At 44.9% G+C, this 25650-nt stretch overlaps 1 protein-coding gene across 1 annotated transcript in view; it reads left to right on the plus strand.

The window, feature by feature from the left end:
• LOC139696900 (serine/arginine repetitive matrix protein 1-like) overlaps nt 1-25650 on the plus strand; it is a 261325-nt gene that overhangs the window by 224734 nt on the left and 10941 nt on the right. Inside the window, exons 3-7 of the mRNA XM_071595780.1 lie at nt 8776-10154; nt 12095-12609; nt 14288-14797; nt 22927-23516; nt 25075-25362. Of these exons, the coding sequence (XP_071451881.1) occupies nt 9489-10154; nt 12095-12609; nt 14288-14797; nt 22927-23516; nt 25075-25362 (2569 nt within the window). The 5' untranslated portion in view covers nt 8776-9488. The remainder of the gene's footprint in view (nt 1-8775; nt 10155-12094; nt 12610-14287; nt 14798-22926; nt 23517-25074; nt 25363-25650) is intronic.

The following is a 25650-nucleotide window of genomic DNA, read 5'->3' on the forward strand; positions in this document are numbered from 1 at the left end:
CGAAACGCGGAGTGGAGATAGAAGTGAAATGAGTGATCAGTGAGGAATTCGTTTCTCACCTCAAACCCCTGAATTGCAAACTATCGACGCCGCTCGTGTTAGTTACTAATTAATGGTGAATTGAGTAAGATCTAAAGAGTCCTTGATTAAGGCAAGCGTAATGAATGAACCGTATCCCAGTTGTGCTCTGGAGATGAGTTAAATTTTTAACAATAATACGTAATTGATGTCTCGTCCGCCGATGAATACCCTTCCTGAGTCGCTCCCCTCTCTTTGCTTCCCTGCGCTGACGCCCGAGGATTAGAGCGACTCAATGCCTTTGCTTTCATCGTTTCGTTTTGCGACGGTTAAGGATCGTTGCCCTCGACCCAAGGGACTCGGATGATTCGCTTCAGCTGGCTCAAAGTAATTTTGATAACAATTGAATAATTAGTTTGCTAAGAAATACAAATATTCTGTGATTTCGCATATCTTCATTTGTTCGAGTTCTTATTTCTGCTTTCACCCAATAGATGGCTAAAATATTAATATAACTCGTGGTCTGACTAGCAATACGACTAGTGTGAGATTAACATTTTCCATGAAACGAAATCAAGTACCCAATATTTGTTTGTAATTTTTATTTCGTAGAGGGATGTTTGTCGTGAAATGCACCCCGTGTGTGTGTCGTCGTGTGATTGATTTCAATAAAAGTCTTAAGAATGGAAAAATGTCTCAAATTGTTTTGTTAATAGCGAAAGGTGTGAAAATAGAACCCATTTTTGTATCTTCAATTTTTTTGCGATTACTTCTATTAATATTACTGCAAATTTGCTTATTTTTAAAGCGTGATAAATAGGCATTTAAGTGGTGTCCTCATGTATTTTTTTTATTTGGGCCGAATCCTTATCAGGTCTTAGAGGGCGTGGTGTCACAACCGGTAGAGGTAATTTTTTTATTCGGAGCCGGTCTTAACTTCGTCTACGACCCTCGCGTGCTGTATAGGCCTCGGTGTACGCCCGCTTATATCAAAGACCATCAAACCGACCTTAGGGTTGGATTCTCTGACGCTAGCTTCCATATCTCCGCACTCGTTAGACCCTGGGGGGGGGGAAGTCGTGTGCCATCGTGTTCGTTTGTCACCCTCTTATCACGTGCTCACATTCAGGCAAACGGGTTGTGTTCATCAGCAAGGATTTCAGGGTATCATCAGGTTTTCTTTCGACATTACTTCAGGGGTGCCCACCCGCTTGTTCCCGTAGTGATCGCGGATATGACGGATTCTCTCCCTGCCGCATTCGCTTTTCTGCTGTTATTTTACCTACGTGTCCTGGTCCACCGTTACCGTTGCCTTGATGAAAAGGTTGAAAGATGAGTTCCATTATGAGAAATTAAAGACACTTTGTGATATTCCGCCGAAGTTGGGGAAAATGAGTTGTTTTTTTACGTTTTGTAATGTCGTAATACCGCGACGTTTTTTCTTCCCACGATGATTTTCAAACGAGGAATTTCTCGGGATGCGTATACGAATAGGAGTCCGTCCACAGCTTGTCTTCGATGGTTATACTTCACCACTTATGATTATGAGGAAGTGTAATATTATTGCGTGTGTTTCTTAGCTTCGGGATGAATGTTATGTCAGATTAAATATCATGTTGCCAGAAATATCTCATGCAGACATGGTCAAAGGATCTGAAAACGATGCGCCCTCCAACTCTATTCTTTTATCATTAGTACGTAACGTAATTTACCCAAATACTTCTTTAAGGAAACATACTTGTAATGCAATGCCAATAATTTCCCTCACAAGTTGAGTCTGGAGATTCGGAATCGGATATTGTTCACAATTGCTTCTCCGCCAGACGTGAGTTATATATTAAATCGATTTTTTCAAACGAGGCCATTGCGACAATTAAAATGAAAGCGCGTCTCTTTTTCCCCTGCGCGTGTGTCTTAACCAGGACCAGTTGCGATTTGAAGCACGACCTCGAAGCAGTGGTGGAGTGAGAAAAATGCGTGTCATTAAACAGCGCCTCAGCATGGCGGGCACCTGTTTAGGAGTTGGTTCTCTCGTGTCCATATAAGGGAGTAGTTGTGGTGTGGTGCACCCTTTCGGAGGGCAGTCGAAGTCCCCTATTGCACGGCGGTGGGGAAACTGGCGACGCAGAAAGTCACTTGCGGTAATTGGAATCACGAGTGGTTGTAAGTACCTTCCCGTGACCGGAGATGAGGGAAATACGAGGATATAATGTCTCACGGTTAACATTGTTTTTCTTTTTACTCTTTGATCTAGCAATCTACGAAAAATAAAAGATTAATTTGGCTATGGGAATTTTTCTATTCCATTATTTTTCGTTAACTGATTATCCTTCGATTTTATGCGTGAACATGGGCGCGATCAGTGGACCAATTAGTGGTAGTAAAATCCTTGAGAAAAATGAATAGAGGCCAGAAGACCTCATTATAATTCCTCAAAATGAACGGCGTCGTGAAAACCTTTTCGTGTGAGGTGCAAATAAACGAAATAAACGGAATTAGAATGTGTAAAACATTCATTGAATCAAATTTCAATTCCTACCCTAATGATCCGTCATATTTTAAATAAGAAAAAATGGCAGAATGATTGAAGAAAATAGGTGTTGCGAGTTTCATTAAGATAATGTCGCACTTCTTCCTCTCCCTTCGAGTGTTTTTTTCTCGGGGAGGCGCGTGGCATTTGCGCGCCGTCGAAGCCCAGAGATGGTCACTTCCGGTTGGTCGATTTCGGCCGAAGAGTATCGGGAACTTTCCATTGAAATGTTAATTATGAAATTCCATGCCGCTCAGGTTAACACTTTTTATTCGTAGGCTACCATGCCAACAAAAATACCTCTCCCACACACACTGGCATATAAGCATCATTTGGGAAATGGAAGAAACGTGCTCAGGGAACATCAGCTGTGTATTATTTACGTTGATACCCCCAAGTCAAATTGTACGTGTTGATGAAGAAATACAACCCCCCCTACCGCATATACTATGCAGAGAAAGTAACAAGTACGCTGACATGTTAAATATTCGATTCGTGGGATTGAAGCGCTGAACTTAGCGTTTTACCTTTAAGCTGATTGCTCGTGGTCCGATTCCCGATCGTGTTCCGTGCTCTTTTCTCAAAAGCTGTCGCATTTCATTTGATGAGGACCATATTGTTTGCCGGGAACATTTAGTTCTATTCATCCTTATATTTCGTGACTCTTCTAAAGAACAAAAAAATTACATAATTAGGCCTTCCTTCCGAATGAAAAATCCTTCGAGCAGACGTGAGAGCGTTAAAAGAACAGATGTAACGCATAAAAATTTGTTTCGCCGTGTATTTCCATGTGTGGGGCACCATACGATAAATCGAAGCGTTCCTCGTCATACTCGGGTTCCGGTGACAGTGTCAGACGGAGGGGACATGGCGAGCGGAAAACCACATCAAACGCGGGAGAAGAGAATGGGTTCGAAGATGAAAAAAATCATCAGTTTGGGGCCCTCCGAAACTTACTTTTACTCTAAATAAAACCAATTGAGGTGATACATCCGCCATCGAATTAATATTTCAGTCGTTCAGTTCTTAGTCGCAGAACACTCATTGGATAAAATTAAGTACGCTTGAAGATGCACCGTAGTGCCTAATAATGCATTCGAAGTGGACGAAGATAAAGGACAAAAGAATACTATCAACATTGGTTTTGTACGCCATCCTTTAATCCGCATATCGTGGTTAATTCACTCTTTCAGCTTCCTAGGCTTCCCTGTCTCGTATCGGAGATGGCAGGAAGGAGGGGACATGGGGTGAGAGAGAGAATCAATCGGCGTTATTTTAATTAGTAGCATCCGTGTAGGTGTGGGGGTTAGCACGTGACCCGCGCCCACTCCATCTTGAAACCTTAGGTCTCCTCCCTCCCTCGATCGGAATTTCTCTCTTCCCGTCCGGTCCCCTCTGATCCCCCTTCCTCTTCCCCTCCGGCATCATCTGATCCCCCTTCCTCTTCCCGCCCAGTGCCCTCGAATCCCCCCTCACCTTCTGCCCCCTTCGTCTTCCCGCGGCATCCGAGCGGCGGGATTTGTTCGCATTCTTGTTTTCATGAACCCCACCGGGACATCTTCCTTCCTTCTTTTTTGCTGTTGTTGTTGATGCTCCCCCCCCCCCCCCACGGCGCCCTCTACCGGGAGCACCTGGCGCCATCCGGCGGGTGGGGGAGAGAGGGTGAGAAAAATCTACTAACAAATGCTCCGCAGGTCGTGAACCCCTAAACCTCCCTCCTCCAAACGAACACTCCTCTCTCTCTCTCCCTCCTCCCTCTTCCCTCCTTCTTCACTCTTCGCGTTCGCTGCGCGAGGCAAACAAACGAAATGGGAACTGCGCCCCGCCTCCACCGTGGCCTCTGACGAGAGGGAGGCTTCTGTATCATTGCAGAGGGCATCACTTGGTTCCGGCCGGCATCTTCGACACGTTTTGCGTACACTTCCTCTTGTTTCCCCTCCGTCATTCTATATTTTCCAATCCTCCATATCCCATACCTGCCCTATGCCATGTCCAAATAATAAAGCACTTTCTCAGTCATCCTTCCGCTCCAATTGGGCAGCGTTCTTCCTTCCTTCCTTCCTTCTATCACGGTCATCCGACCATCCCTCGTCTCGTTTGACGCTTAATTAAATTGATTATTATTCTTTTCTTAAGATACGTTTGCATATTCTTAAATTACCCAAGTGCTCTCCTTCGGGTACTTAATTTGCCTATTCAATGGCAATTGAATCATGTGTTGTAAGTATAAGAAGTATATTCACTGTTCGGTCCCAAATGACTACTGTCTCGTACGTATCGCGTATGTTTCCTCTTTTTTTGGGTTATTTCATTCATCACATCTCTTTCTACTCCAATGCCTGCCGTCACGCCGTCCAAAACGCTTATTCTCATTCTCCCCTTCCCCGTTTGCGCGACGTCCTTCCTTCTTGGCAGCGCATCGCTCCATGCCCAAGTCTTCACCAAAATCTCTTCTTCGTCCGATGGCCGCATTTTTGCCCCGTCTCTTCTTCATCCGAATTCTTCTTTCGAATTCTAATGCATCTACTCCTTTTATTTCCCTGGTAAATATCTGTGGTGCCCACAGATCTTCTTCCACATACTGTAATAAGAAAATGTTAACAAGTAATTTGGTGAAAATTCTATTATTTTAACTACAGTGTCAAGTAGCATTTTTAGAAGATTTACAAGGATTGTATAAAAAGTATCGGGAAAGGTTTCGAAAAAATAAAATGATTTCCACGACTCGAAGGCTACCTGGTTGGCGAATTCCGGAAGGTCTTCCAAGGGTGCGCGCGCAAGATTCTGTGACGGCACTTAGGTCCCATGGTGGTGTCCTTTGAGGAAGGGAGGATCTCAGTTTTGGAGATAGGTAATGGTCTGCCAAATCGGGACTTTAAAGGGGTTGGGGAATTGTCTCGATGCCGCTGGAGAAGATCTTCGCAAGCAGACTCAGGACACTCTGTTCTTGGTAATCCGTCCAAACATCTTCCGGACGAATTTAGCAAGTAAAGGTCTTTCGCATCGCCAATATTTCAGTTATAATGGTGTGTCCACTGTCATCTTATCTGTTCTAATTCGATATCTGCGATCATGCGTAATTTTATTAGACATTCTGAATTCAGCACTTCACGCATTCGTTGCACGTTGTCGTCGGTTCTTGACGTCGACGGCCGTCCAGCGCGGGGCTCGTCCTCCACACTCTCGGCCATCTTTGAAGAGCTTGTGCCCCTGTTAAAAAACTGCAGTTTGTGACATGTTTTTATCTTTGAACACTTAGCGCGAATCATGCCTTACGTCTCCGTACCCGATGTTTTCAGTCCAACACAACATTTGATGGCGTACCGATGTTCAATCGTTCGCTGCAATTTGTGCTTGCACCGAGTAATTCGACAGTAGTCCACAAAAAACACTATCTAGCCTGAACAAACGCTCGTAGACGATTGGCGCTCGGCGCGTGTTCAAGGTCAGACCCCCCAGCACCGCTGCGCCTGTGCGCTGCAATGTACAGTCACGCAAGGAAAAAATTGTTCCCGATACTTTTGATACAAACCCTGTACTCCTTAGGTTTGAACCTTGAGTATATTGCCAAAAAATTCACAAACAACGCACACAAGCAGAAGTCTTCGTATGCTGCGGGTTCTCGGATTAAAAGCAGGAGAAAATTGACTTATTTCTTTACGTGAAATCTGGAGTTGAGAAGCTGTCACTGAAATATCCACCGCAACCGGGATTCGCTTTCGCATTTATCATTAACGAATGGCCAATTGTTTGTTTTTTGGCACCACATGAGACTTGCAGGTGGACGACGTGCTAGTTGGCGGTCGAGGAAAATCGGGTGCGCTCGACGGTTTCATAATGATAATAATTATTAGGGTTGTCGCACGGCGCGTGTGTTCGCTTACTTAATTGTCGGAGATGGAAACTTGATTTTCCGTGCGCTAGTCGCCATATTGCATCACCTCGCGCTTGATTATCTCTCGAGTAGGAAGGGGTTGCGTCACCTCCTCTCTCGATTCGCATGAGAGACATCCAGTGGCCTGGCGATGACATCAATTCCTCACCTGGCTTCGGCATAACTTTCATGGCTTACAATTAATTTCTCTTTCTCCTTTCGTAATCGAGTTCGGAAGACAATTGCGTGAAATTAAATTCCCAGCTCTCTTGTTCCCACGATATGTTGTTTATTGCAAATATTTTTTGTGTCATTCGCAATATTCCGGAATTTCGTTTCGCATTTGTCTCCTTGGGATTCGCTTTATTCGTTTATTTTCAATCCCCTCGTAAGAGCTCGTGATCGTTCTCTTTCCATCCTTTTGAGTTTCCGCGGAGAGGAATGGATGGATGTTTACCGCTCCTCCCTGGCGATTTACATTTCCGACGCACGCCCGGGCCTAATTGGACGTAATTGGACGCCGTTCGGAGGGGACTCGCCGGAGAGGGCGATGGGACGAATGCCGTCCTTTGTCGTCGCGCCTTGATGTCGGGATGCGTTTTTCATTTCTTTCTCTGTCGTCATCCTTTTTAAATGTCTCTTGAATCAATCTCGCGCCCTTTCGAAACTACTTGCGGCGGTTGAAAAAGCCTCTCCGGGGGAAAATGCCGCCTTTGGCGGTTCCTTCGCAGACTCACGCGCCCTCGAGCGGTCGGTCGGTTTGAAAGAGCTTCTTCCCGCTGGCGTTTCTAAAAATGTACCCGCTTCCCCTTCTTTCTTCCGGGAAGAATTTCCGGCTTGGTACATATCAAGAGAAATGTCCCTGGAGCACTTACACACTCGTCTTTCAAAAGGGCACTCGTTATTCAAAAGAAAGAATAAATTACTTGCAATTTTCTATGCTTTGGTGAGCGCGACTTTGTGGGAAAATACGCAGTGGTTACGCTCCTAGTGGCTTTACAAAGCGTTCCCTTTCGTGACGAGTCCATCTAAGTGAAATCAGTTTTCATTCCTCCCGATTTATATTTCCTCCCATCTTCATGCTAATTTGCCACTCAATGCCCAATCAAGATGGGAGTTGAAGACGGCGAAATTTGTATTTTATGCTTTTAATTTTGATGAACAATTTGCAACAAAAAAATGGTGGTGTAATAAATAATACCTACTGCTCCCAACAATATCGTATGAAAATTAAACTTGGGAGTGCCATAGTTAGAATTAATGTCGAATAAATCAGGCGAGGGAGTATGGTTGGGTACTTGATGAGTATTTGTGGTAAATGTAGGAAAACTAGCGTGGTTAGAGGATGGTTCAGGAAGAAATATGAATTGTATGAACACGTAATTGGCAAACGTTAAATAAGTGCACTCATGTTGGTGTGGTCAAGTTAAGAGGAAATGATGGGTGAGGGTCGAATGCATGTAAAGAGAGTAACAATAACTATGGGAAGGGCAAATAAGTTGAGAGAGAGAGAGGAGGGGACTGGGCTGGATCGAAAAAGGGTAAATGTGATTGAAGTGGGCCCCTCAGAGCAAAAAGGCAAAGGTGTTCAACAACATATAAATTTGACAGCGGTTAATAAAAAGTCCACGAGAACAGTTAAGTGTGGACGAAATTGTGAAAGGATGTACTTCGGCAAAAGCCGAAGTCAGGGTGATTTTGCCTGATCTACCTGAAGGGAACGTCTGAAGAGTATTATGTATCTATAGCATCAGAGTTTATTCGTAGATGAAGTTCACGCGTTACCCTTGTCGTGACCGTGTCTCCCTCTGGTTGCCTACTAAAATTAGGGCATCATAATGTTACTTTCCGAAGGACGTAATTAAAGCTCCGTGGACCATTATTTATAATACTTAGATCCAGTTCCCTTCATTAAAAGTTTTTGGAACCAAAAAAACAGCAGCAGCCCCCCCTTTTAAATGGTCAACAGAGATTTGAAGCCAATCCTTACTGATCAAGAGCCGCAAATGGCCACTCGCATGGTGATCTTCTCACTTCACGCAGAGTTATCGAGTATCACGCGTCATGGCGTGGCTTAGCTCCGACGTCTCGTTGGCTATCTCAGACAGCGTCTTCCGGGTGAAGTCTATGGTAGAGATTCAAACCTGAAGAGTCCAGGTTGAAGACGGTGGCTGAGTTGACCGTTGCAACATCCGTGTTACGCAACGTCATCCGCAGCTCTGTCCGATTACCAGATGAATAACAAAAAAATAATAAGTCCATTCGATTCGCCCGTGACGCCCGATATCCTTCGCCCTCTTCGCTGCGTTTCTTACCTCGTCATTAATAGTTGACGCTTTCTCCAAATTCACAGATGATGGCGCTGCCGGTCGCCGACGCCGCCGACGCGTCGTCTCCGCATATCTCGAAGGTGCTTCCCCCAGACGGCGCAGTCCCGAACCAACCTCCCACAGCGTGGCTGACCTTTCCTGCCGGAGTGGTATCCCGGTCGGGGAGCAGCACGTCCCCGGGCGGGCCGTGCGGAAGACCTCCGACACCACCGCCTACAACCACCGCAACTCGGACAACTGGACGCTGAGGCAGGTCGACAGGAAGAGCCCGGACTTCTACAAGGATCTGGGGACGGGTCCGGCGGCCAGCGCGAACCGGAAGATAGTGGCCGACCCATCCCCCACATCGAACGCGCCCTCCCCGAGTAACCATGCGAGGACCCCCGTGGAAGGGGTCAGGTCGCTCATCCCGAACCATCAATCTGCAGGTGCCATCAAAGAAGAGCGGCGAGCCTTCAACCTAGTCCAGCCGAAGGCGGGCGACTATGCTCCGAACAGTACAACTGCAACCCCGGGGACGACGCCCCAGGGAGCCTTGGGAAACCTCAGGAGTTCCAGCACCCGGTTGACTTACCTCCCGGACTCTACCTACGGTCGCCCCGTCGACAAGACGAATGGTGTCCTGGTCTCCCCAGCAACCACACGTCCAACGCCCTCCTTCCTTAGGAGGACCCCGGAGCCCGTCGCCAACAGCAACGGCAAGGCGGAGAGGTCCTCGCCGACGTCAGGGGTCACCATGAGGCGCAAGCCAGTCACTGCCACCACGGTCACTGCCAGGAGATCCCCGAGACCGGCTTCGTACTGCTCCGGGGTCACGCAGACCGCTCCCGAGGAGGCCTCGCGGGCCCCGCTGAAGAGGGCCCAGAGCGGAGGGAGCTTCGGGCTGGAACCAGTGAGACTGACCCCCGTCCACCTGAGGTCGGCCAGGTCCGTGGACGGCCCCCCGACCGACCAGAGGGCCGGAGATGCCCCCTCCCCGGTGCCCTCCCAGGAGTGCATAATTGAGGAGGTGGTGACCGCCGAGGAGAACGGGGAGGGTGTCGCCGGGCCGGGGGCCAACGGCAGGGACCTCTCGCGGGATAGAAGCACGTGGACCCCGTCGCCCCCCCTGATCTTCGGGCAGGCGCTCCACGGCAGCAACCACCACAGGCACCCGTCTTCCATCCTGAAGAGGAGGGCCGGCAGCGGGGAGGAGGCGGCCTCTTCGTCGGGGTCCGGTTCCTCGTCCCCTTCGAGACCCCCTCCCGTCTCCATACTGAAGAGGAAGGCCCCTCCGCCCCAGGACGAGGTGATCGTGGTCTCGGCAAACCATTCCGTCCTCGGCAGGGCCACGCCGCCCTTGTCTTCCGACCACGCCCCCCAGGGTATTCTGAAGAAGAGGCCTAGTCAGGATGAGTCAGAGGTGAGTGGGCGACCAAGAGATAAGGAGTCCGATGAAGCAAGAAAAGTGTTTAATGGGTGGCCATTGTCTTTAGGGAAAAGTCGGGAAATTGTGCATTCCTTCAAATAAATGAAAAAATAATGAAAATGGCCGATATATTTTTAATTTCGGTTGATTTGTTTGATAATCGAGAATGTGTGTGTGGGAATCGAGAGGAATTATGTGCGAGGTCGATCACTTCTGTTAATAATAGTTAGGCCTGATCGATTACAATTGGGCAATTGATTTTTTCAATTTTTGGGGTGCCTTATTTTTAAACCTCCAGTACAATTCCTTTAATTTTTAATAAGATATGAGTCACAAGCCATTTCTTTCCGTCGTTCTCCCCGTTCCCACATTATCTTTTTTTGATAAATCTATCCAATATTTTCCTAATCGACTCCTCGGGTAGATGTGTCCTAATTTGTTGGACGTTATGCAACTATCCAAGGACAGTTTCCAGTTCGCGTCTTTCCTCGGCATAAATTGGGACCAAATAAAGGACTCTGTGTAATGTCGTGTCCCCCTCCATCATACATACACACGGGCCCTCCTTTTTTCCCTATTTTCTTGAGATATGATCTAAACTCTCCGTATCCTGGTAAAATTTGCGTAATTCCTTTGTAAGTTTCAAAGTTGATCTTATTTCTTTCCTTCGCGCAAGGTAGGAATTGTCTGGTTGTTTTCCTCTTTTCTAATGTTTCCCATTCCCATTTCTCCCACGGAAATGCTTCCTTATAACCTTCCTGTTCCTGCTCCATTTCTCAGTTGGGGACAAAGTCACATCCCCTAGAGTAGCCTCTTCCATCTGTCGCATCCGTGACTTGATTCTTCTTTTCTCTTCATTGAGAACGTTATCGGCTGTATCCCAGTTATTATCTGTTGAGCTTCATTGCAGACCGTATTGTAGCTCCCGGATATTGCAATGAGGCAAGATCTTCGGGCCTCCTCCAGTTTCTTCCGAGTTCTGCTGTAATTTAGCCTCTCTTCCCTTACCTCACAGCCCTATGCCAATATTGGGATGGTGACTCCGTTGTGTATATTGTTCTTAGGTTTTCTGTGGTGATGCCAAATCTGTTTCTGCACAGCCTTCTTAAGTTGTTAAATATTTTCTTGACCTTGCCTGCTGCGTAGTTTGCGTGTTCTTGTAATGTTTGTCTGTCATCGAATTCAATGCGTAAGTGCTTCAATGTGGAGGCTCTTTTGATGTTTTGGCCATATATTTTTATAGTTGGGTTTCGTAACAACTTTTTCCCGAACACGACGTACTTTGTCTTGTTAACAGAAATTTTTTATTTTACTTACGCCCTCAACTTCGACTCAACCATATGGCAACATTCCTTTACGATGTTTCCTATTTCTCTCCAGGAATTCGCAGGGATTAAATCACTTCAGTTGTGTTTCAGATCAGTTTGGTTTTTCCCCCTTAGATAATTGGGATTGCAGACCCAGCTTGAAACCAAAAATGTTTGGACCGATTTCGATGATGCTTGTGGCACGTTAAGCGATGATTCGCCAAAAGAAACACCGGGGAGAAATATGTGTATATCGGTGAAAAATGGTTTAAATGAACAATCCAGTGAAATTGTGAAATGTTTCCCTATCTTACAAACGAAGAGAGAACTTTCACTTTCACTTGTTGGCTTCATCATGAGCAGAGGCAATTTCAGTCAATAGACGACAATCGGGTGCATGGTACCGAGTGTGGTCCCACCGGCGCCAACAAGTCACATTCGAAGTTTCTTGGTTTGCTTTTGTTTTAATCGGGGGAAAAAAAGGGCGGCGGAAGGAGGTCGGCAATGTAATTTTTTTCAATGTATGGCCACCTTGTGTGCGAAAGAAGTGACCCCAAGGTCAGGGATCGTCGTTGGGGTCACTTTGACCACCTTGGCATCTTGAACTTTTGCTCCTCGTGTCCGCAGTCCCGCAGGAGTCACTCCCCGCTCGAGGTGGACCACGGCGGCTCGGAGTTCCGGCCCATCCTGAAGCAGCCGGTGCGGCCCGAACGGCGCCTCTCCCTGGAGGAGGGCACCGGAGGAGGCGCCACTACCACCACGAGCATCCTGAAGCAGTCCCGCGGCGGGCCGCACCGCGAAGAGGAGGACGCCCCGCCGCCGTCGCCGACGTTCGTCCCGGGGGGCCTGGCCATCCGCGTCCCCTTCGAGGCGGCGGCCGCGGGCCTCTCCACGGAGCCGCGGCCCATCCTGAAGCGGCGCAGCGGGTCGGAGGAGGCGTCGGAGGGGTCGTGCGGTGGCGGAGGGGCCCTGCTCTCCGAGGTCCCCCCGAGGCCCATCCTCAAGCGGAGGGCGGGCTCCGAGGAGGAGGCGGGCCACCACCACCACGCCGGGGGGACCTCCGCCGACGAGAGGCCCCCGAGGCCCATCCTCAAGTCCTCCTCCTCATCTTCCTCCTCCTCATCTTCCTCCTCATCATCCAGGTGTGTGTGTGTGTGTGCCATCGACTCACTTCACTCAATGCCTACCGACCAAAGCAACCGCCGGGGCGATTTTGAATTCGATTCGGCCATTTTGCCATTTGCACTCAAATTCATACATTTCATGTAATGCCCTTCATACTGGTCCTTACTTTAGCCAAAATGGAGGCGATAGTCCAATGTAAAGTATGACCAGTTGTAAGCGTAAACGGAATGAGGGGACTCGATAATAATTTTCCCGTCTGCTTTTGCATTTGAATATGAAGTAATGTAATGTTTCCAACATCATTTAGTGGCGGTTTTTTGATTAGATCATTCTATTTAAAAACTTCAGTTAACCCGTTGGTCAGTTGTAATACTTTCATGTAATTTTCTAAGGAAAATATCAATTTTTTTGAGTTCCGGGGGTCTCAATTGTCTCAAACGTGTCCTCAAGTCAGAAAATCACAATATGGCAGGTGAATGAACGAAAAAACGCTTTATAATACGAATCGACCATTTATAATTACAGTGCGTATTTGGTTGTCATGAGTAATAACCTGACAGCCAGGGCACAGGGCCCTATGATTGTTTCAGGTATTACCCTTAAAAAGCCTATGTTAAGTTTGTGAGCATTTTGCTATTTGCAACTTGCAAACATGAGAACATAAAATAATGTGCTATCTATTTTTTCAACTCTCATAAAATTACATTGAAAAGAGTGGAAATAATTTCAATGCAAGAACAAGGTCATATTGCCTTGATACTCAGCACGATATAAGGGCTATTTACCAGTCATGTTGATTAATAATATGGTTATTATGGTCTGCCAGTAAAATTTTCAGCAAAGCAACATATTTAATATAAGGTCGATCGGATATATAAATATGTATACATATATATATATATATATATATATATATATATATATATATATTTATATATATATACATATATATATATATATACATATATATATATATATATATATATATATATATATATATATATATATATATATATATATATATATATATATATATATATATAAAACTCCCATGGACTCCAACCTTGACGAGGTGGAAGGGCTTGCGCGTTAGGGGAGTTCATGAGAGGGACGTTGAGTAAGGATATTAAGAAAAGACTCGTAAAAATTTAGATATGGAGCGTAGCTATGTACGGCGCGGAAACGTGGTCATTGAAGCAGGATAGACGTAGACTGGAGGCTTTTGAAATGTGGATTTGGAGAAGAATGGAGAAGGTAAAATGGACAGAGAAGAAAACAAATGAGGAAGTACTTGGTATGGTGGGCGAAGAGATGGGTTTGTTGGGAGAAATCCTATGGAGGCAGGAAAAGTGGATGAAGGGGGTGTTGACCGGCAGTGTGATGTTGAAGACCGTGATTGAGGGGAGACTGTTAGGCAAACGAGGGAAGGGAAGGAAGAGGATAGGGATGTTGGACGGGATGAAGGGAGGAAGAAAGTACTCGGAGATGAAGAGGGACCTGGTATAGAGTAGGATGCTGGATTTTGTGTTTTGTTAGGAGTCAGAAAATGTTTTATTTAGTAGCTGTGACCATAAAAAAAACCTACCTTAACCGGTAGATTACCTAATCTGTGTATATCTGTGTGTTTGTATGTGTGTATACACATGACATTTTGGAAGTTAACGAGGGGCCTTTGCTCCCTCCCTTCCCCCGCAGGACCTTCCTACCCCTTCTGCAGCGGCGGTCGCTTGACGAGGGATCGAGCGAGCGGTGGAGGCCCGGGGCGTTGGTTGCCGACGAGGCCCTCTTCCGTGGGGCCCCGGGGGTATTACCCCGGCGGCAGCGCAGCGAAGAGCGACCCCCCCCTGGCATCCTCCGCCTCCGCGACTCCCCGGAACCGTTGTGGGGAGGCTCCGTGGACAACCCGCCGTCGGGGCCCGGGACACCCGCCGCGGGGCTCTCGCCCCGGGGCCGTCGCAGCGACTCGGCCCCCCCCGGGGACTGCATGGGCCGCTCCGGCTCGAGGCCGCACACCCCGCCGCCGAGCGCCGCCATGTGGGCCCGGGGGGGAGGGCCGCGGACCCCGGAGGAGGAGGACGAGGTCGTCTCTTCGGGGGACCGGCCGAAGGTGTCTTCGGGTGCGGCGCGAGGGGTGGCCGGCGCCAGGGACGCGTCCCGATTCCGCACCCAGCCCGTCACCCTGGGGGAGCTCAGGGAGTTGGCTCGGTAAGCACTCAAATGTCGACACATTGAAAGAGCCCCCCCCCCTTGTGGTCCCTCGTTTCTACGACCTTTTACCCTTGTCCTCAAGAGTAAACCTTGATTCTCATGAGATTACGTCACTACCCAGTGACACCGTGGGGTTTCAGGTCGGTCTGAGACGCACATTATGAAACATCTTAGCTATTGCTGATGCCAACAGTTTTACGAAAGTCTGAAGTTTTTTTTTTTAGAAGTTGTGAAAGCCATTTCTGGTTTCACCTGATGATCCGTTCAGGGAAAAGCAATTGCATTTCGTCTCCATTCCTAGCCCAGGTGAACTGAACATGTTTCAGTTTGCAATGATGGTGTTTGGTGATGCAACTTGAGTAAAATGATAATACTTGCAATGCTTTATGTTACCCATTTAGGTATAGTATAATAAAATATACTTTTTTGCACAAATAAAATATGTGAATAATAAAGAATGCAAATACATTTTTGATCAGCCCTCGTACATGATATATCAATATGGTAATAGGAATAGCATAAACAACATAAAATAAATATAATATTAGCATTCTGCTCCTATGTTACTGATAATTCTATTTATGTTACCATTTAGTATAGGATATTAGATATAAACCAAAGCTATGTGATTCTTAGGGTACCAGATCTTCCTGGGAAATCACAAGCGGCCCAGGGAAAGGAACTGGCCTCCCTCATGGGGTAGGAGGGCCAGTTCACCTACTGCTCCTACTCTAGTACTGGGCGAACTCTACCATCACCTACCAAACTGACCTTTGGGTCAATGACTGTGTTTATGGTTTATTAGATATAAATTTATTAAATCTAAGAGTTTCTCTAATAGAAGCTCGAATATTCTCTAAAGACGCCCAGCGCTGTTCAAATACTCACTTACTATTGTGATTATTCAAATGACTTATGTGGCCTTTTCATCTTCCCTCAATAAACACAGAAGTAATGAAATAAATGAAAAGCATTTAAATGCAACAATATCAGAGTGTAAAAATCATTCGCCTTGACTGGGATTCGAACCCAGATCCCTCAATATCCGGTCGAGTGCTTTAGCCACTTAAGCTACCGAGGCGTCCTCTTAAACTCTGAAATTTGGAACTTTGGAATTTGTCAATGAAAAGCATGTTGTTTTAATGAAACTTTTCCAATTGCCCTACCGCCATTTGTGGATTTTTCTTATTTAAAGTCTTATCATGTCCTCTTCTGGAACTTCCACATTGATTTCAATGTTGTTCAAAATGCAGTTGGAAGTATTTTGTAGCATTAAGCAGCATCTCTCTTCCAGAAAATTCCATTTTTCTGGCATTTGCTCAGCAATATCCTATTCTCTACCAAATGTCACGTTTTCAACTCACAAGTGTTCAAAGAATTATTTCCACTGCCGTGTGAAAATTAAGTCGGGGTAATATGAAAACAATTGTGTTGAGTGAGGAAGTGAGCCCTGGCCTGTGTCCCATAGCAATGATTCATGCCCATCCTGTATTTTGCAGGTTTATCTGTATTCCTTGTCATTATATCATTTCATTGCCACTTACAAAACTTGAACTCTGCTGGTCTGGGCATAGTTAGGGAAATGTAATTTATTTTTTACACTGGGAGCTGAAAACTCTAATTATAAATATTCTAATTCAAGTTGTAGTTCTTTGCTTGGTGAGTTCAACCACTCGACTCAATATTGCTTGCATTTCAAAATGTGCAGCCATCAGAGGGACCTCTTGAAGGGTTAAGCGCCAAGATAATTGGAGCGGGTGGTAGGGCTGAAGTCAGCGCTGAAGGAGATGGTCACCTTTGCCAACGGGAGGGGTTGAACTCTGATATGACCCACTCCCATTATCGGCTCATTCAATTTGGTTTCTGGCACAAAACATGGTTCTTTGCTGTCTCCTCCCCAACATCACTCATTCATGTTGCATTGCACATTTTCATTTTTACAGAATTCATTCATGTAAACTAACTTCAGATCATGAAATCTGATGAGTTCATCTGTTTAACTGTCAATAAAATATTGTTTCCATTCCTGCCAACTTTAGGCCTTTCAATACTAATGTCAACACCTTCGATGGTGTACCGTGAAATTTCTGACAAGTTAATTTAAACGCCCCGCTTGCATAGTCATAATAATATCTTTATTTATCCTATTAGGGCCCAATAATTAAAAACTATAGGAGAAGTAGAAAGTACATATTTATATTATACTAAAATAAACAGAAAAATCATACATTTATCGGCCATATTTTACCTTTCTTGTTATATTACTTGGTTATTATAGTTGTGTAGTAAGATTTTGCCATTGAGAATGGTTTTGATTTAGTTTAAAAATGTATCAAAGAGTCATGACAGTTTTTACATATTTTGGGAGATAATAATGCGATGCAATGCAATTAGTGGGAGTGCCCCCTGCCATACACAGCCATTGCATTGCATGAAATGTGAACAGTCACTTTTTCCTGGCTGCATTTTCATGAATGCATAAATTGGTCATTAGTAGATGATAGCGCTCTCTAATACTCACGAAAAGGTGAAATAGTATGTACACACGTGGTGAGGTTGAAATTTCCACATAATTCAGGAAGGGTTTGACAAGATTCCCTTTTTGGTGCCCTTGCCAGGGGTCGTTTAACCCTTTCCTGCATTAGGAAAACATTCTTTTGTGCTGTTCTGACGCATAACCATATGTTAGCATGGAGAGCATTGGTCTTCAGTCGGCATTATGTTGGTGTTGGCAGTAGTCGTGGATCATGGAGTATATTTGGCTTTACCGTCATTTAATTTCAAACTAGAAAATTTTGGGGCTGTATTTTAGCCCAGCCAATGTGAATGACTAAGGATAATTCTTATTGCTCACAAACCAGAGGACAAGCTATGCTATTTTAAGCTGTTGCATTCACTAAAAGTTCTTTTGACTCTGTTGAACATTAAATGCTTATTTATTTAAAACATGTATATGAAAATTAAGGTTGGTAATAATGACAGTACAAACAGAAAGAGTAGGATCTACGATGGTATCTTATAAGTTTATGATAATTGCTTGTTTTGAAATCAATGTTAATATTGTTTTATGAGCAAGGGAGACTTGTTATTTATGAAACATAAAATACATTTTATAAAAGATTTTTCCCCATCCTCAATTCTACACAAATCATGATTTTAAGTATGTTTTCAAGAAAACTTTCGACTATGTAAAGTTTAGGTTTCATGCTATTGCACTTTCAATGATGGTGGATTTGTTAAGTGTTTATTTTTTATTTTGCATCGCCAGAAATGTTATTAGATGATAGGTAATTTTTTTGTCATTTATACCGATAAAAATGCAGGGCTTTGAGTGAGACACTTGCTCACTTTTGTTGAAATCATGTAACGTTTAAGAAGTATTTCATCAGCCCCAAAAGGGTGGGACGAAGGTATGTGGGGGTGGAGTGGATCAAAGCAGAGAGTGAGATATTTCTTCTCGCTGACCACTTGCTCATTTCAACCATAATGTGCTGCTATTAAACTAAATATTATTTATGGAGTAAAGAACATAGTTCTTGTGTTTTGCGAAGGGAATCATTTCAAAAGATAAGCATAGGGTCGTTCAGCGTTGTCATGAGTGCCATAAGATAAATGTGTTTGGCAGTTGGATTTTAAGTTAATCAGGCAGTTAATTTAATCTCTCACATAGTGATGCCGTATGCAGAGGCTGAAGCCAGAAAGCCTCGTTGAAAGGGAGAGGAGTTGTATTTTGTGGACATTGGAGCCATACCAAATACCATCTTCAGTCTCAATGGTGACATCTGTGCTACGGAAACTAATTGTGCCCAGGTCTTCATGGGGCATACCTGCTTGTCATGAATGCCCTGCTTTCCAATCGTGCCCAAGTCAAAGTATGGCCCAGGAGTCACTTCCTCGTTGTGAGAGAAAGATATGATTTGCCCAAAGTTGAGAGAATGTACCCATGTAGATGTAAGTTGCAAGATGTTATGATAGGGGTTATACACTTCCAACTTTGAACATGAATTTAATTGGGTTATAACCTTTCTCCTCATAACTGTAATTACTGAAATTGCGGAGAAGCTCTCATATTTTATGCTTGTTTTCTTTCGGTTGTAGAATTCACTCAATGTCATCCGTATAATTGGCCCAAAAAATATCTAACAGCGAGTTTTAAGTCAAATTTGTGGCATGGAGTGATGAAATCAGCTTATTGGTTTGAGCCTTGGAACTTTTTTGTTTACTTTAAATGCATTTTTGTGCCCTGAACTACCCTCACGTGTAAACAATTAATTACCCTGTCACTCTTCTCTGGGGCTAAATCCGTCCCGAGTGTTTAGATAAAGGTGGGAAGCACAAAACACCCATTGGTCCGAATATAAACCCTTTAGCAGAGTTTATCTCCTTCCCCCACCCTAGTCGTGGGATTGGATGCTCTCATTTTCTGTCCTCCCCCCCCCCCTCCCTCCCTCCCCCCTCCCCCCCTCCCTCCCCCCCCTCCCTCCCCTCCCCTCCCAATCCCTCACCATTTTGGACAGGGAAGTTGGCTTGCATGCCAAGTCTATAGTTAGCCCGGCTGCTGGGTACACTTCCTTGACATCATCTTTGGAAACTCCAGAGTCGCCGTTTGGCAATCCGGCTCTCTCCCTCGTTCCCTTGGGAAGGGGAGGGAGGGGGGAGAGCCAATCGTGCTTCCCCTCATGCCACTTCCACATGTGCTCTGCCCAGTGGGCCCCTCCCCTTCACTCCCTCCTTCAGTGGGGCTCTCAGTCGTGTTTCGGTTCCCTCTCCTCTAACGCCCTCATAGTTCATATTCTCCCCAGCACACCTTCCTGCCTTCCTCCAATGGATTAGATTGCCTCCGTTGCGTGGCCGCCCATGTTGTTTCAGAGTCGTAAGTAGACGTGCCATTGCTGTGTGCAGAGGGGCATCAGGTCTCTCTTGAAATTCTTTCCTCTTCTCACTGTCAATTTTTATGACGAATCAGTTGTTGAGATTGCCTCTGTTCCTGCAAACAATCCATTCCTCCAATATTCGTGTCAACTGCGTTTCATTGGCAATCTCCAACGTTGGACTGCATTGCATTGGCCCTTGCTTCACTTGCCCGTAACGGGGAATTCCTCGTTGGCAATTCCCTTCTCGCCACCCTCGTGTGCCTGCCTCAGTGCTTTTGTGTGCTCAATGTCGCCAGAAAGTTGAGTATGGTGTGGTGCTCAACTGTGCTCTTTGTCTCCGAGGGTTGTGCTCCCCTTGTGACACTCCCACCTTTCCTCTCTCATTGTTTCCAACGACGACTAAAACTGACTGAGCCGTTTCATGACGTACTCATCGGCATTTGAGAATCTTGTGATTGACGCTTCTGGAGTGAATGTTTACGAGTGGCTCAGCGACTTGAGGAGTCTTATTTTCAAGCCTGGCCAAAACAGAAAGTGCTGCCACCTCCGAGTGAAATCGATAAACTCGTGCGATAACAAAGTTTCTTTCCGCGTGCCTGTTCCGAGGGAGAACTTATGACAGGGTCAAGCAGTTTCAATGCCCTCAAGGCCCCATCCACGCCCTTGTGCAATGATCTTTCAATGGTGATGTAGGGTACTCCAAATATTTTGCTTGTGCGAGTGTGGCTTTGTGGACATCCCTTTTTGGCCTCATTCATCGAAAACACTCTGATGAGAAGCATGTCAATATGCTTTTAGAATTTAGAAACTTTGAAGGAAGGAATATTTGTGGATGAATATTTACAAAGTGGCCCATTGGCTTATCAGGATGCATCTCATAGCAGTAATTAAGGCTGTCACTCCCACATGTCTCCGTGTGAGTTGTCATTTCATTTTGTATCTTATCATTAATGAGCAGTAATATTTAACTGGCTAAGATCTGTCTTTAATGTTAGTTTAATTTCCTTTCTAGATGGTCACATCAAATATTTATGCATCTTACTCTGTTAAAATTGAAGAAAATATTAAGTTTATTGACCAGGTTAGGAAATATTCTGAAAAGGTCTTTATTGATTTTATAGCATAGCCTTTTAAGCTGTTTCTTTCTGAATAACAGGTTTGGCTGTCATCTTCATCAAAGTTTTTTTGACTCGTACAGAATATTTGGTGATTAGAAAGTGCCATTATTGGTGAAATCTTTCCAAAGTGGTTGCCATTTTAGTGACTCCCGTGAGTAGCTTGTACTAGTGGCAATTGGAATTTTCCACGTATTGGTTTTGATACATGCAAGTATATATACACTTGTATATTTCTATCCAGGATTTCATCCGTACGCGAGGCTTGTACATTAAATGACTAATAAAATAACAAGTAGAAATATATTTACCAGTCTTGATTCATCATTCATGACACCTTTTGTGTCTTATCTCGTTAGATGAGGAACAGGCAGGAGTAATGGTGGTCATGGAGACTGTTGCACATCTAAAACAGTGCTCTGCATTGGCTAATTGAGAGTTTACAGTCTCTCCTTTAGTGGTGTTTGTGGTTTTCTTTGGTTCATGTGGTTTTTAGGTAGTCCTAGGTTTAAATATGGCCACTGGGAGAATAACTTCTTCTTTACTTTGGTACATTAATGTAATGTCCTTTGGCCATATGATTCACTGCTGCCAACCTGATTGGTTGTACCACTCAAAGGGATGTCTTTTTCCCTTCCGAGCCGGCTTTGATAGAAAATCCAGACTCTGCAATGTACTTTTACCAAACCCCCAAATGTGAATAGGATCTTTCAATTTTGTTATGAAGTCCTATCTTTCTCATCTGGGACAAGATTTTTCACTTAATCTCCATGGATAGTGGCTTTCCCCGCAAAATATATTTGCCACCCATGTTTTGTCTGCCTTTTGCTATGGTGATATTAGTTATTTTGTGAACAGATGACCTGTTCTGGATATAAATAATGCCTTAATAATGAAAGTGTGCTTTTGTTATTGAAGTTTATATTTATTTAAATCAGCTCATCATGACTGATTCATAGAAAGCATTTATTTGTGGGAAATGAGACTGCAGAATTTATTCTTTTTACCACCGAAATATCTTAAAGAAAAGTTTTATTGGAATTATTCTTTGATATCTGTAAATATTGCCAAGACAGCTGTAAATCATTCATCACAGGAGGAAGGTTTTGTAAAATTAAGGTGCCATTTGGAAGTGTAATTAGTAGACGAAAGAATTTTGAGTTTGTTTTATTCTAAATTCTATTGAAAATGCTTTTACTCTGAGAGTGTATCCTGAAGCAAATGTGCAGTGCAGGGTACCCACGCAATGCCTTCGTAAGCATGTTGGGGCGGTAGAACATAAAATGGAAATGTTTTCCCTGAGAGAGAGAGAGAGTAAAATGTTTCAACTGCCAAATCCTACCTCGCCCAGCGATATAGGTACATGCACACCCCTCCCACGGTTCACTTCAGGGCTCGGCACTGTCTGAAGATGCCTCGTATTAGGTCCCACAAAGGGAAGCATACTTCCTGGTATGCTTATTTCATCAGAAGTGCTTTATCATTGCAAAGTTCTTGTCTCTGTCGCCTGGTCATCACTGTTTCATACGTTCGTGCAATCCTGTCCCTTTACAGATTCCTCGTGTATGTACTCGTAATGTATTGAGGGCATCCCTTGGGCCACACATGCCTCCGTGACTTTTTCAGTCCGTCACTTCAGTCCCCCCTTCCCCCCTCTCTCTCTCTCAAAGCATTCACTTCTCCCTCATTCAGATGCGTTTGGTGCTTTGGCTCTCATCCAATTTCTTAACGTAAGCAAGCCAAAATTGTGTGCCGAACTTCATACTTGTCGGTGCATTTAGTTAAACCTCTTTCACGACTCGCTCATTTATTCCTCTCCCCCTTTCTCTCCTATTCTCTCCACAAGTGCTCCTCAACCGCCCAATCACACCCCCCTCATTAATTTAATGTGCATATACAATGCTTCCGTAGTGTACTCAAATTTTGCTTTTTTACGATACTACAGTGAAAGTGCAGCACATTTTCATACCCTTCCATTTCCACTTCCTTGGATTTATTCTTTTTTTGATTTATTGCACGTGCGCACCTTTTTCCTAGAATATTTATCTTCTATGATTTTATTTTCATTAATTCCATTCCATTCCTAAATTGATGTGTTTTCCGTAACGATGTCGTATAAATCTTTATCACAATGCAGGCTGGAGACGGTGAAGGCGTACAGAGGGAGCACCACGGCCCCATTGCTTCAGTTTGGTGAGTTGAGTGATTCGGCCATCAGCGGAGGGAGGTCACTGACGAGACGGCTCTCGGAGGCATGGGAGAAGGGCATCCTGCGGCTGAGGCGTGGAGACCCCTTGGAGCCCCTCCCCTCGCACCCCGAGACGAGCCCCTCCCCTGGTGCCACCGGCCCCACCATTTTGGACTCGCCCAAGCCACAGCCACCACCGCCAGAGCGCCCTCCAGCCAAGTCGCCATCGCCACCACCAGCGCCCACGGAGGAGCGCGTTGAGATGAGGAGGGCATCGGAGGAAGGATGCCGTAGTTCGGGCGGCAGCCACCCGAGGGAGTCGAGTGGGCAGGAAGAAGACCACGGTTCGGGTGGGAGTGTTTCGGCGAGGGCGATGCTGTTCTCGCAGAGGCCAGTGGAGGTGGAGGGGGGTGCCAAGGCATCGACCAACGCAGGCCGGTTCCGTGACCGCAAGGACAGGCGCTCTGGAGGGGGGAGGTTCTCGACGCAGCCCATCACGTCCGAGGAGGTCACGGAAGCAACACGCCAAGCTGAGAGTGGTGAGTCTGTTGGATCATTTGAATGTGTCATGCCATGCCCTGCACCAGACACGCACAAAACAATGGGGACCAATGTTTGGAAGATCCTATAATGATTCTCACAATCTCATGACCTTTTTACATCTAAAACACAATGTGGTCCTAACATCACTGATTTCGCGGTAAAAATTTGATATTTCTGCGGGTTAAAATTGGTCCCTTGAATTAGACTTATTTTTCCTTTTTGTGTTTATTATAACACACTGAATGTCACAACAGGAGGGACAAAATGGGGGAATTGCTTACTGATAACAGTCTAATTCAGTAATTGAGATGGTAAGAACACAGGTTGGTGGTATCTAGAAATGAAGTAGAGCAGGGAAATAATGTAGAGCAGACAGAAGGGATCCATGGTGCATAATAGTTGTTACAGACAATTCAAAACCAACCTTTTTATGGATAGATTATCATTGATGATAAATTTCAGTCGCACGCGAGTGGAGCTTAGGAAATAAAAGTGAAAAGTGATGAACTTGAGGATGAAATTATATTCCATTATAAATAGAGTCCAGCAGTTTTACCCCAAATATGATCAATGCAATTATTATTCTAGCAGCCATAGAAACTGTAGATATAAACAAACTTCATAGTAACAAAATGTGTCCAATTTGTCTCAAGAAGGCACAGGGGGTATTACATCCTTCATCAAAGGGAGGAGGAAAGGAGTGTAATCATAAAAGGAAAGGTAATTATATTCATCAGTCTATGCCAAAGAGTATTGCCACCAAAATGATGAAGCTAGTGTGTACTGCTGTCTGTTAGAGGGAACTCTGTTACCAGTAGTCAGGTCTCATCCACTCTAATATGCCTCTCTAGGTAATGCTCAAATTTGATTATATTTGGTGTACTTTTGGTGCATCAATCTGTTGGCTGCTGCAGGCGTACCTTTTCCTTCTTTCTGTGGTGTCTGTCGAATGAATTCCGATGAATTACCTCCACAATTTCCAGGACTCCTTATGGGTGATATATTTTCACCATGAACATAGTGTACCTTCAATGTAAGACATTGCAATGACCCCTCTGTGCTAATTGCTTGACTCTGAAATTACAGAAATTAAATATTCTTCAAGTAAAAGGTCTATTCTTAGTCAAAAGATATAAATATTACTTTTCTTCAAATTCCCATCTTGTTTAGAAAATACTTTGTCTGATCAAACATCCTTTTGATATAAATTGTATGCGACTAATTCGTCATGAATCAGAATTGTGTACCTATGCTTATTTTATTTGTATTTATTTAAATGTGTACCCATGCTTATTTGCATGATTGTGCTTTAGTGCATTAACTCATCCAAATTTCACAAATGTTCATAAATTTTGCAATGTGGTAAGTACTACTGCTTGGTGGACCCATGCACAAATCGCCAATTTTCTGGTGTTTGCTGAAAGGCTACTTCTTTCTACTGAATGACGCTATACTTTTTGGCCGATTGTTAGTCATGAATCCTTGAATGACTTTCTGAGTTTAAATTAAAATGTACTTAATCCTTGCATTCCGTTTCTTGTTGTGTGCTAACAGGCCCAGAGCTTGATGAAAATGATCCCGCCAAATTGAGTCTGGCTGAGCGAGTACGTCTGTTCAACCAGAAGATCCTCGATGAACGGTTACCGACCGCCCACAGCAATAACACAGCTGCCATATCAGAGAGACGTCGTAGTGGTGTTGGCAGAAGACTGAGTCAACTTGGTGCTGGTGGCGATTCAAGGTTCCGCACGCAGCCGGTGACGACAGAGGAGGTCCGAGAGGCCTTATTTGTCAATCATCACTTGTCTCACTCCAAATCGACGTCGGACACCAGGAGCACAGGTTGGTGGCTTCATTCTTGGAGGCAGAGAGCATGTGATTCCTCCAAGTTGAAGGTGGGATTAAGTTATTCAGCGGTAATCATGGTTGGTTGACCCTTCATCCTTCCAATGCCGGTTCTCTCGTACCCCAATTGCTTCTCTTGAACTTCCTCTCGTTTGCCCTTCATGATTTCCCTCTTCAGTTCTTGGTATCTCTTTGCATTCCACTCTGCCTGCTGGCTTCATGCCCTCTCAAATGCATATTCTCTTCCTTCCTCCCCCCTTTACATTTCCTCTGCTCGCTTTTTCT

The sequence above is a fragment of the Hetaerina americana genome, unplaced genomic scaffold (genome assembly GCF_022747635.1).
Source record: "Hetaerina americana unplaced genomic scaffold, ioHetAmer1.1.p SCAF_7, whole genome shotgun sequence".
Taxonomy (NCBI): domain Eukaryota; kingdom Metazoa; phylum Arthropoda; class Insecta; order Odonata; family Calopterygidae; genus Hetaerina; species Hetaerina americana.